The 13,752-nt window shown below is 43.0% G+C and overlaps 1 protein-coding gene across 1 annotated transcript; it reads left to right on the plus strand.

Annotated features, from left to right (window-relative positions):
* Nucleotides 1-12,784: 12,784 nt before the first annotated feature.
* Nucleotides 12,785-13,547, plus strand: LOC311150548 (cerebellin-2-like; the record flags this gene model as incomplete). Its single annotated transcript, XM_084188027.1, has 3 exons — nt 12,785-13,036; nt 13,137-13,256; nt 13,350-13,547. 3 exons carry the CDS (start codon nt 12,785-12,787, stop codon nt 13,545-13,547), a joined length of 570 nt encoding a protein of 189 aa, XP_084044153.1.
* Nucleotides 13,548-13,752: the final 205 nt, after the last annotated feature.

Genomic DNA, 13,752 nt, shown 5'->3' on the forward strand with positions numbered 1-13,752 from the left:
CAGGCCAGGTGGTCGTTGTTTTTTGGACGCAACACATTTTTCCTTGACGTTCCGACCGGGGTCTAAGAACGGCAAGGCGGACGCCTTGTCCCGGATGTTCTCCAAGACGGAGGAGAGTGGGGCCAAGACTGAGACGATTCTTCCCCGGAACCTTGTCGTAGGAGCCGTTATGTGGAGGATTGAGGAGGAGGTTATGGCGGCCCTTCGGACGCAGCCCGGCCCCGGTAACGGTCCACCCGGTCGGTTGTTTGTGCCTGAGTCGGTCCGTTCGGCTGTCCTCCAATGGTCCCACGCCAGCAAGATGGCTTGCCACCCTGGCGTGGCTCGGACGATGGCGCTTCTACGCAGACGATTTTGGTGGCCTGCCATGGGAGAAGATACTCGGAGGTTTGTTGCTGCCTGTCCAGTTTGTGCGCAGAACAAGAGTGCCAATCGGCCCAGCTCTGGACTTCTTCACCCCCTACCTATCCCCCGGCGACCATGGTCGCATCTGGCCCTGGACTTTGTCACTGGGTTGCCCTCTTCTGAGGGGAACACGGTCATTCTGACTATTGCGGACAGATTCAGCAAGTTCGCCCACTTTGTGCCCATCTCCAAGCTTCCCTCTGCCTCTGAGACGTCCAAGATCCTGGTTAGGGAGGTTTTCAGGGTTCATGGATTGCCCAGTGACATAGTTTCCGACCGTGGTCCTAAGTTCACCTCTGCTGTCTGGAAGTCCTTCTGTTTGGCCATTGGAGCTACAGTCAGTCTCACATCTGGATTTCACCCCCAATCCAATGGACAGGCGGAGAGAGCCAACCAGAAGATGGAATCCACGCTGCGCTGCCTTGTTTCCTCCAACCCCACCTCTTGGGTCTCTCAGTTGCCTTGGGTTGAGTATGCCCACAATACTCTCTCTACTTCTGCCACTGGGATGTCTCCCTTCCAGTGCCTATACGGCTACCAACCCCCCCTGTTTCCTTCTCAGGAGAAGGATCTCTCGGTTCCCTCTGTCCAGGCCCACATTTGTCGTTGCCACCGGACCTGGCATCGGGCCAGAAAGGCCCTCCTTCGAGTTTCTGACCGGTATCAGCTCCAGGCGAATCGTCGCCGTATTCCAGCCCCCGCTTATGCCATCGGAGATAGGGTCTGGTTGGCTACACGGGACCTCCCTCTGCGGACTGAGTCAAGGAAACTGTCGCCGAGGTTCATTGGTCCGTTTGTGGTGGAGAGAGTGATCAATCCGGTTGTGGTTCGACTCAAGTTGCCTAGGACGCTCAGAGTCCATCCCACCTTCCATGTCTCCTGCCTCAAGCCTGTTCTCCTCAGCCCTCTGTTGCCCCCTCCGCCTCCTCCTCCTCGGATGATCGGAGGAGGTCCTGTCTACACGGTGCGCCGCATCATGGATTCCAGACGGCGGGGCCGGGGTTTCCAGTATCTCGTGGACTGGGAGGGGTATGGTCCTGAGGAGAGGAGTTGGATTCCTCGGCGTCATATCCTTGATGCTGACCTCCTTCGTGACTTCTACCGCCTCCATCCTGGCGCTCCGGGTAGTCCGCCCGGTGGCGTTCATCGGAGGGGGGGTACTGTCATGAACCCTGCATCCTGAGTCTGTTCCTGCCTGGGTTGCCGTTTTTCTGCTCGGTATCTCCTGTTTTCCCGAAGGTTCCTGAACGCACCCTGTCCGGTTGCCGGGCGACGTTGCTAGGCGGGTGATCTCTCGATTACCCGCACCTGCTTCTCATCAGCCTCGGCACACCTGGTCCTGATCATCACCCCTTCTTAAGCTCTGACCTGACATCCATTCCCTGCCGGATCGTTAGCCATTAACAGTATGTTTTGCCAGCGTATCAGCCTCTGAGTACTAGCGTTAGTTTAGTTGTTTTTGCACCTTGTTGACCTGCCTTGTACTTACCTCCGTTTTTTTCTGTCTACAGTCATTCTCCCGGAACCTTCACCCAACCCCTGCCGTGCCATCATTTAATCTGCCACTTCACCTCCACCTACTCATCTCCGCCACCCGCTCCGTCTCCTGGATTATTCTGCATCCTTTTGAATCTGTAAATAAACACTCACCTTCGTTCAACTCACCTTGTCCTGGTCTGCTTCTGGGTTCGGTCTTAGAGAACCGTGACAACAAGAGTCATTTTCTGGTCTCAATCAGACTATCCAGCTTTGTCTAACATGAAAAATGTATCAAATGTATTGTTATTGAACTGGTGTGTCATAGTCTTCTTCGCAGCACATTTATTAACAAAAACTTTCACAGTGTTACCTGCTTTCTTTCCAGGTGTACCAGACAACCCAAGAGTGATTAGACTTGCAACTACTGCTGTAAAAATCAAAGGGAAGGAATGTTTTTTTTTTTTTAACACACAGTAAAACAATTGGCTATGGAAATTGTGTCTGTTCCTAAACCACCAAATTAAATGATGTTCCACAATAGCCAGACATTACAATTTCATTTCATAGCATAATTCAGTCACATTTAGCCTACATAAAATAAAAAAGCGGTGTGTCATTGCTGGAAAGTCCAATGGCAAGCATTAATTTAGTCTTGATGTTGAGCATCTATCTATGCATTTGATGAGATGCAATACAAAATACTGAATTTACCAAGAGGCAACACAAGTTTATCCACCATGTCTAGCCTACTCCTTGCTGTATTTCCAAAACCAAATGACCGAATCATTATTTAGTGTAATGGGACAATTCAATTATGTATTGGAGGAATCATATCCACGATATCCTGATTTTATGTCCGCATAAACGAATAATGTTGCTGTCTAAGTGTCTTGTTTGGTGTCTCTCCATCATATCCTACTCTTCTGTTGCTGTCTCTGTGTCTTGTCTAGTGTCTCTCCATCATATCCTATTATTCTGTTGCTGTCTCTGTGTCTTGTCTGGTGTCTCTCCATCATATCCTACTCTTCTGTTGCTGTCTCTGTGTCTTGTCTAGTGTCTCTCTCATGATATCCTACTCGTCTGTTGCTGTCTCTGTGTCTTGTCTGGTGTCTCTCTCCATCATATCCTATTCTTCTGTTGCTGTCTCTGTGTTTTGTCTGGTGTGTCTCTTTAGTTTTGCAATCCAAAATGTGTCTGGGTCACCTAAATCCCGACCAGTTGAGTGCTGCTGTTCTGGCTGCTGCTGTTCTAAGTGCTCCACTAGCCTGCTGTTCTCATCTGTCCTCATCTGTCCTCCACCTTGGCTCATCGGCAAAGTAGCAAGGTAGAGGTGCAACATGTCATTATTTAGTTTTACAGTTACTACCAGGGCAAACATGACAGATAATAAGTTACATAGCCCCTAGGGTATATGAATATGATTTTTATGATTCATTTAATTTCATCAGTTCTACCAGCTGATGGTAGATTACATAACATTTGAGGACACATAAGGCTGGCCACCTTTTCCCCTCTCTCTCTGGCTGCCCTTCCCCTTCCCTTCTAGTTCAAGTTTGTTTATTTGGCATATACAAAAAGCTTATTTCTCTCAAATGTTATGCACAAATGTGTTTACGTCTCTGTTAGTGAGCATTTCTCCTTTGCCAAGAAAATCCATCTACCTGACAGGTGTGGTATATCAAGAAGCTGATTGAACAGAATGATCATTACACAGGAGCACCTTGTGCTGGGGACAATAAAAGGCCACTCTAAAACGTGCAGTTTTGTCACACAACACAATGCTACAGATGTCTCAAGTTTTGAGGGAGCGTGCAATTGGCATGCTGACTGCAGGAATATCCACCAAAGCTGTAGCTGTTGCCAGAGAATTTAATGTTAATTTCTCTACCATAAGCCACCTCCAACATCAGAATTTGGCAATAAGTCCAACCGTCCTCACAACTGCAGACCATATGTATGGCATTGTGTGGGCGAGCGGTTTGTCAACGTTGTGAACAGAGTGCCCCATGGTGGCGGTGGGGCTATGGTATGGGCAGGCATAAGCTATGGACAACAAACACAATTGCATTTTATCGATGGCAATTTTAATGCACAGAGATACCGTGACGCAGTGATGCCAACTTAACAATTTTGTTGCTAGATTTAGCAACTTTTCAGACTACCCCGGCAACTTCTTTTTCAAACAGCACCTAGCAACAAATTTAGCTACTTTTAAACATTTATTTGGAACTTTTACCAACTTTTGAAAAGTGACTCAAACGCTAAAATGTGCAAAAGTGCATTGTGAGTGACGTCAGCAGCAGGCACTCAGCTCGTGCACAGGCAGCAACAGGCCAGCCAAGCAGCACAACAACCTGGAGAGAGCTGGAGAGAGATGCCTAGCGCACACATCATTATTTGAGTTAAGTTGCTTGTTCAATAAGATAGCATATATACCTAATCAGTTAGGTAACATGTTAGCTAACTACCAATACACTGCTTAAAACTATAATTGTTCAGAATGTGTAGGTTTACTAGTTAATAAGAAAATAAATCAAATGTAATTGTTCAATAATGTGTAATGTATAATTGTTCAATAATTCAATGTGTTGTGTTTAAAAATAAAAATATCTGATCATATAAAATGTGTTGTGTTTATATTACCTTTACAAACAAAAACGTGATAATAAACAAACAAATCTAAACTAACAAATGTGAAATCATATTTGTCCCGAGATGGCCAGTCAATTTGAGTAAAGTTATTGTGTATTCTACGTAATGACGCAGTTTTACGTTATTACATAATGACGTCATCACGCAATGACATCACAACGTAATTTACCAACTTTTAGCAACAAATTGACCTGCCTCTAGCAACTTCCCCTGAAAATGTGTTGGCAACACTGCTGTGACGAGATCCTGAGGCCCATTGTCGTGCCATTCATCCGCCGCCATCTCCTCATGTTTCATCATGATAATGCACGGCTCCATGTCGCAAGGATCTGTACACAATTCCTGGCAGCTGAAAATGTCCCAGTTCTTCCATTGCCTGTATACTCACCAGACATGTCACCCATTGAGCATGTTTGGGCTGCTCTGGATTGACATGTATGACAGCGTGTTCCAGTTCCCACCAATATCCAACAACTTCGCACAACCATTGAAGAGGAGTGGGACAACATTCCACAGGCCACAACCAACAACCTAATAAATTCTATGCGAAGGAGATGTGTCGAGCTGCATGAGGCAAATGATGGTCACACCAGATGGTTTTCTGATCCACGCCCCTAATTGTTTTTAAAGGTATCTGTGACCAACAGACGCTTATCTGTATTCCCAGTCGTGAAATTCATAGATTAGGGCCTAATTTATTTATTTCAATTGACTGATTTTCTTATATGAACTGTAACTCGTTAAAATCTTTGAAATTGTTGCATGTTGCGTTTATATTTTTGTTCAGTATAGTATTCTCACTGTTCCAGACCAAAGAGAAATCAACTCCCTTGATATTCTGCAGAAGGGAGACAAATCTGACAATACAGATTGTTTTCATGGCTTTCTTCAGGAAACAAATGGGTGTTAACTTTTTCACACTCAGACAGAATAGTAGAATCTTAATCCATGATGACACAAAGGAAATCAGACAGTCACTGATTGTGTCCATTCCCTAAACACACACCACTCACATTATAATAGTAATGCCACTTTCTTACAAGGAGACATGCTTAACTTCATGATGAAAGTGTATGGATGTCGAATGTTGAACAAGGTTTATAATTCTCTGCGAATGTTTTGAACCCTAAAAGTGCCAACATAATTTTTTTGCTTAAAAGCGCCAACTGGGGTCATTTCTGACCCCAGATTGGTAATGATCACAAAAAGACACTGTCTGTCAAGCAGTAACACATTTTACTTTATTAACCTTTTGTAAAACAAGTAAATGTTTGAAATTCCCCAAAATAAGCATATTTTTGTATCTCATCACACATTTATTGTCAAATTTGATGTCTTAAACATAGATGTTTTTGTTTTTCATGTTTTTAATAGATATTTGGATCAATTTCATTCATAGCCAATTGTTATGAAAATGTTTCTGTTAATCATTCAAAGTGTTGTGTTTCTGTGATACTCAGAGGCTGAGAACTTGACATACCGACAAATCTGACATACCGGTACGACCTAAGATGGCTAGCGATATGGGCGATATAAGCGATATGAGCACCGGTGCCATCAGACTTTTAGCTGTAACTTTGGAACGCTATGGCTGATCAACTCAGTTCCAAACTCTCTACTTGGTATAGAGACATTGACTGGAAGCTAATAGGTATTTGTATATATATATATTTTTTTACTATAATGGGAACAAATCAGGGATAGCTCCATAGCTATATATTTCCAGGGTACATACAGTGCCTTCATAAAGTAATCATACCCCTTAATTTTGTTGTGTTAGAGCCTGAATTCAAAATGGATTAAATATTATTTGTTTCTCACCCATTTACACACAATACCCCATAATGACAAAGTGAAAACATGTTTTTAGAAATGTTTGCAAATGTGTTGAAAATTAAATACAGAAATATATTTTACATAAGTATTCACACCCCTGAGTCAATACATGTTAGAATCACATTTGGCAGCGATTACAGCTGTGAGTCTTGCTGGGTAAGTCTCTAAGAGCTTTGCACACATGGATTGTACAATATTTGCACATTATTATTTTTAAATTGTTCAAGTTCTGTCAAATTGGTTGTTGATCATTGCAAGACAACACTTTTCAAGTCTTGCCATAGATTTCCAAGCAGATTTAAGGCAAAACTGTAACTCGACCACTCAGGAACATTCACTGTTTTCTTGGTAAGCAACTCCAGTGGTTTAGGTTATTGTCCTGCTAAAAGGTGAATTCATCTCCCAGTGTCTGGTTGAAAGCAGACTGAACCAGGTTTTCCTGTAGGATTTTGCCTGTGCTTAGCTTCATTGCGTTTCTTTTTTATCCTGAAAAACTCCCTAGTCTTTAACAATTACAAGCATACCCATAACATGATGCATCCACCACTAAGCTTGAAAATATGGAGAGTGGTACTCAGTAATGTCTTGTATTGCATTTGCCCCAAACATAGCACTTCTTATTCAGGACAAAAGGTTAATTGCTTAGCAAAATGTTTTGCAGTATTACTTTAGTGCCTTTTTGCAAACAGGATGCATGTTTTGGAATATCTTTATTCTGTACAGGCTTCAATTTTTTCACTCTGTCATTTAGGTTAGTATTGTGGAGTAACCAGTGGCGGCTCCTGAAAAAATTCTCAGGGGGGGCAATTTTTCTGATGATTTAGGTGACCTACACACATTTAAAAAAAGATATGTCCAGCAACAACATGAAGACAGGGGCAGCATATAAGTCAATACCAGAAGCATTTATTGACTGATCTCAAAAGTGTTGGCTTACCAGGGTTGGTGGAGCCCTCAGTTTCATCTTTGCCTCGCAAAGCTAACTCAAACACTCCGCAAAACTTCACACACTGGATTAGCCGGCTGAGGATGTGGCGGTTCTTGCTAATGTCGTAGTAAATATATTTGTTATAGTGAATATGGAATATGATATGTTGAGTAAAATGTTGTGCTAAGATCTATTTAGGTCAGGAGCTGGTTATAAGTTCTGTTCCTATCCAATAACAATGGACAAAAGGGTCCTATCTTGTCAGCAGGTGGCCAAGGACAACACCCACGCCATAGGCCTCTCAGTTCTTCCAACTCACGAGTTCTTGCTCTGAGGACACACACACACACACACACAAACACACACACACACACATCATCACTGTTAAACACACACACACACACACACACATCATCACTGTTAAACACACACACACACACACACACACAAAAATCCCCTCTCTTAGGCTGAACATTTGAAGACAGAGAACCCGACTCAGAGCCAATGCAACAGTGACAGTAGCCTGGAGGGGACCTCGCCCAACTCATCAGGACCAATCAGAAGATCAGAACTACTAGATTGAACCTACTTCATTTATTGCATAAAATGTCTGCACACAATGTTTCGGGGCTCTCTTCAGATAATAATAATAATAATAATAATAATATGCCATTTAGCAGACGCTTTTATCCAAAGCGACTTACAGTCATGCGTGCATACATTTTTGTGTATGGGTGGTCCCGGGGATCGAACCCACTACCTTGGCGTTACAAGCGCCGTGCTCTACCAGCTGAGCTACAGAAAGTGGATACTCATGGATGCGCATCGCAATTGTAAAATGTCAACACAATTGGAGACACCACGTCATTTTTGGAGACATGTTATTGACAGTAAACTATTGTAGATGCGACTGCTAACTAAATAAAACATTTTAGCTGGCTAGCTAATCATCTTAGCTAAATGTGGGGCAAACAATTCAGTTATTTACCGTTAATTTGAGGGATTGGGGTGAAAGAAATCGAGTTACATAGTGATACTTTACGATATACTGTATTGACAATATCGCAATATTTTAGCGCTAGTTGGCTGTACCTGCACCAAAACACCATTATTGTTCCTTCATAGCTTGTTCTCAATCTTTTCACATTGGGAGCCAATTTGTTTTCAGCACTTTTATTTCCATGACTGATCAAAACTCGTTCTCATGGCTTTCTGATCCCTCTGCAACAGACATATGGTGCGCAATATAAACACAGTATCGAATCGCAATACGTATAGAATCATGAGACTCGCAATGCATATATCTTATCGTGAGGTTCCTGTCAATTCCCAGCCCAAGTTCATTTGCCACAACAAATCTCTTCGCTAGCAAACGCGATGTCTTCTCCAAAATGGCAATGTGTCTCCAGCAATGTTTACTTTTTTGACGTTCTATGGCATCTCCACTTTCCAAGCATATATGACCACATGTAATATTTTGGTAAGTGATGCAAATAGTGAACTATGTAGGGCCAGGATGTAAAATATATGTAGCTGCAGCAATTTCTCTTATCTGATATGGTAAGTAATGGGGCTTAATGTATAGCTCCCTAAGAGTTTGACGAACGGGTCCGTGCACGCGATTCCAGATATCTTTACCTCTGAATAAACTGCCTTTATTATACCATATCCACCCTGTCCAAAGTCTCTACTTGGTCTCAGTTCTCCAGTAAACTTGTGATTATCAACACTAACCTCATCGTTGTGGCGGCGGACAGCTAGCCTGTATCCCTCATCCAGTTGAGTGGCAATGTTATTTTTTCGTTCGTACCAATTTTTGGAAAATCCTCGGGTGTAGGACTTTCCGCCTTTAGTAGAAACCTGTTGAGTTATTAAATTTGGTCTGGGAGGTCCTAATTGTTTCGTTGCCAATTTATCTTCATTTGTTCGCCGACAAAAAGGAACTTCTTTCAAAGACACAATCGAGTTGCATACCCGCTCTTTTCTTAGTTACGTTCATGGTTACGTTACGTATGACGAAAGCGCGTAAGTGCAAGCCCTCAGACACCCATAGAGATTGTATTGAAAGCTCTGAAATTTGAAAAAAATAGATTTTACATGGGAGTCTATGACAGACTTCTGGGCGATTTTCAACCTGACTGAAATCGCCCCAAAAGGGGGGGTGGCCATTTGAAGCACGACTTTAGCATGATTGGACATTTAGTGGCAGTGTGGCACTGTGGCAGATTAGACGTCTAGATTACAACACTGATAACTACTGTTGCCGTGATATAATTGATTAGAAAAAAAATTTGGCAGTGCGTCGCCCATATCGCCCTATTGAACAGGCCGCCCCTGGGAGTAACTACAATGTTGTTGATCCATTTCTCAGTTTTCCCCTGTCACAGCCATTCAAATCTGTAACTGTTTTAAGGTCACCATTGGCCTCATGGTGAAATCCCTGAGCGGTTTCCTTCCTCTCCGGCAATTGAGTTAGGAAGGACCCATGTATCTTTGTAGTGTCTGGGTGTATTACACCATCCAAAGTGTAATTAATAACTTCACCATGCTCAAAGGGATACTCAATGTCTGATTTTGTATTTTTACCCATCTACCAATAGGTGCCCTTCTTTGCGAGGCATTATAAAACCTCCCTGGTCTTTGTGGTTGAATCTGTGTTTGAAATTCACTGCTCGACTGAGGGACCTTACAGATAATTGCCACACCCTGATCTGTTTCACCTGTCTTTGTGATTGTCTCCACCCCCCTCCAGGTGTCATCCATCTTCCCCATTATCCCCAGTGTATTTATACCTGTGTTCTCTGTTTGTCTGTTGCCAGTTTGTTTTGTTTCGTAAAGCCTACCAGCGGGTTTCCCCTTGCTCCTGTCGTTTTCAAGTTCCTGTTTTGACCATTCTGCCTGCCCTGACCCTGACCCTGACCCTGAGACTGCCTGCCATTCTGTACCTTTTGGACTCTGATTTGGATTACTGACCTCTGCCTGCCCTTGACCTGTCGTTTGCCTGCCACCTGTTTTTGTAATAAACTTTTGTTACTTCGACACTGTCTGCATCTGGGTCTTCTCCTGAAACGTGATAATAATTGTATGTGTTGGGTACAGAGATGAGGTAGTCATACAAAAATCATGTTTTCACTATTATTGCACACAGAGTCCATGCAATTTATTATGTGACTTTTTAAGCACATTGTTACTCCAGAACTTATTTAGGCTTGCCATAGCAAAGGGGTCGAATACTTATTGACTCAAGGCATTTCAGCTTTTCATTTTTTATTAATTGGTAAACAATTCTAAAAACACAATTCCACTAGGCCAGTGACACAATCTCAATTTAATCCATTTCAAATTCAGGCTGTAACACAACAAAATGTGGAAAAAGTCAAGGGGTGTGAATACTTTATGAAGACACTGTACATCTACCCAATTTAGTGGTTTTATCACAAAGTTTACCATTGAGTCCACATTTTCATCTTATCCACGCACCACTAGTATAGAAAATAGTGTTTTTCATTCCTCCATATTAACACATGTTTAATCTTTTTTTTTTTGTTGTTGGTAAATAGTTGCTTGACAATGTCCTAAAATTTCAGAAGGACAAAAAAGGATTTTGAAATTGTCCTTTTGTAACCCTTGGTCAAAATTGACTCCTTTTGGCACTTTTAGGGTTAAGGCATTATGTAACTAATAAGAAGGCTGTCAAGCCCTGACCTATAGAACTCTAGTTTGTTGAGTCAGGGTGTGGAAATCTATGTTAGATATTCTATGTTTATGTTCTAGTTTTCTATTTCTATGTCTGGCCAGGTATGATTCCCAATCAGAGGCAGCTGTCGCTCATTGTCTCTGATTGGGGATCATACTTAGGTATCCTATTGCTTACTGTGTATTGTGGGATCTTGTTCCTGTGAGGCTGGTATGTGTATAGCCCTTTGGACTTCACGTTACGTTGTTTCTTGTTTTGTTGAATGTTTATTTAGTTAATAAACATGTACGCTTTTCACGCTGCACCTTGGTCCGACCCGTCTCTCAACGTTTGTGACAAAGGCATAATACCGTATAGTCTATCCAATCTGAGACCACATGCGTGCACAGTCTATCCAATCTGAGACCACTGCCTGCACAGTCTAGCCAATCTGAGACCACTGCCTGCACAGTCTAGCCAATCTGAGATCACTGCCTGCACAGTCTATCCAATCTGAGACCTCTGCCTGCACAGTCTAGCCAATCTGAGACCACTGCCTGCACAGTCTAGCCAATCTGAGACCACTGCCTGCACAGTCTATCCAATCTTAGACCACTGCCTGTACAGTCTAGCCAATCTGAGACCACTGCCTGCACAGTCTAGCCAATCTGAGACCACTGCCTGCACAGTCTATCCAATCTTAGACCACTGCCTGTACAGTCTAGCCAATCTGAGACCTCTGCCTGCACAGTCTATCCAATCTTAGACCACTGCCTGCACACTAAGTATCAAATCTGTAATTACATAATATTATCTGCATGGAGTCACACGCAATTGCTCCATGCTTGGAATATCAGGGCCAGTGTGGTGTGTGTGTGTGTCTTTCAGGAGTCCCTCCACTCTCCCCACTAAACAATCATTCTGATGTACTGTAACTTTGTCTACAAAACATAGTATTTTGACCAATTTACATGATTATTATGGAGCTAATCCAAAACCAGAAATTAAAGTCTTTATCTTGTAGCTTTAATAGACTTCAGAGATTTGAGAATAAACAAAGTTATCGTCAGACATGCCATCTGTTTCAATATGGTAAGCAATAATTTCAAGAATAAAAAGTAGGTAATATTGAGGAGTCAGGCGCAGGAGGTAAAATACCGAAGTCCAGAGTTTATTCCGTTTACATAAATCAAACGCCCCAAGCGTCAAACGAAACTATTACAAGGGAAAACATCCACCTTGGCATAAACACAGTGAATAGTAGCTCAATCGCGCTACACGCTCTCACAACAAACAATCACTCACAAAGACAAGGGGAACAGAGGGAACACTTATACACATACTAATTAGGGGAATGAGCACCAGGTGTGTGTGATTGACAAGACATGACAAGTGGAGTGATGAGAATGGGATCGGCAGTAGCTAGTACTCCGGTGACGACGAACGGCGAAGCCTGCCTGAACCAGGAGGGTGCACAGCCTCGGCGGAAGCCGTGACAGAGAACAGACTAGTACTACCATATACTTTCAACTCTCCTCTTTTATATAGACAGATACAGGCCGGCCTACATGTTCGTGTTGCATTTGCCAGCCACTTGATGGTGCAAGTGTAACTCATATCACAGCCTTGACACTGCACTATGCATACTGTGTGTGTGTGTGAGTGTGCGTATGTGAGTGTGTGTGAGTAAGGAGAGAGAGAGAGAGAGAGAGAGAGAGGGGGGGGGGGGGGGGGGGGTGAAGGGGGACTGATTGCCTGAGAGCAGAGCAGTCGCACCCCATAAACGGTGTAACAGTCGATCTTGTGCCATGCTGCCGTTGGTCCTCCTAGGATTTGGCGTTGCCTTTTCGTTGGGACAGAATGACACGGAGCCTCTTGTTTTGGAGGGAAAGTGTCTGGTGGTTTGTGACGCAAACCCATCTGCAGAGGGAGCGCTGACCTCCTCCTTCGGGATATCTGTCCGGGCAGGCGGTGCTAAAGTGGCTTTCTCTGCGCTCAGGGGAACCAACCATGAACCTTCTGATATGAGCAATACGTCTCTGACCATCTACTTTGATCAGGTCAGGGATTAATTGTTTATTTTATTCTTAGTTTTTTCAAATTAGCATAATCTTCATAATGTACGTGTTTGTACTATTTGGGATTTATTTTCTCTTGCAGGTATTAGTAAACATTGGCAACCATTTTGATCTGCAAGCAAGTGTATTTCAAGCACCAAGAAGAGGCATTTACAGTTTCAGCTTCCATGTGGTGAAGGTTTACAACCGGCAGACTATACAGGTGAGTGCAAAGAGAGGTCTTAATTAAGTTGAGACGCCAATTGTGAACTTGTTTTTGTTGTGTATCACATATCCGTTGCATTGCATTCTGCAGGTGAACTTGATGCACAACGAGTATCCTATCATATCAGCTTTCGCCGGGGACCAGGATGTCACTCGAGAGGCTGCGAGCAATTCAGTTCTTCTGCACCTGGAACGCGAGGACAAACTATACTTGAAGCTTGAGCGGGGAAATCTAATGGGTGGATGGAGGTACTCAACGTTTTCTGGATTCCTGGTGTTTCCACTCTAATCACAAGTCTCAAATAAAGTGACTATTTCTTATTTTATTCAAGGATGTTGGCCACCCTTCTTTGGACTTTAATTATGAAGAAATGTATAACCGACTGTGAGATAAAGTAGGCTATTTTGGTAATTTATGACAAAATTATTCAGTGCTATGAGGTTGGGATTTGTATTGCTGAATGTGACTGATTGTTGGTATAATATGATATAAA

This window comes from Coregonus lavaretus (genome assembly GCF_964263955.1).
Source record: "Coregonus lavaretus genome assembly, chromosome: 23".
NCBI lineage: Eukaryota > Metazoa > Chordata > Actinopteri > Salmoniformes > Salmonidae > Coregonus > Coregonus lavaretus.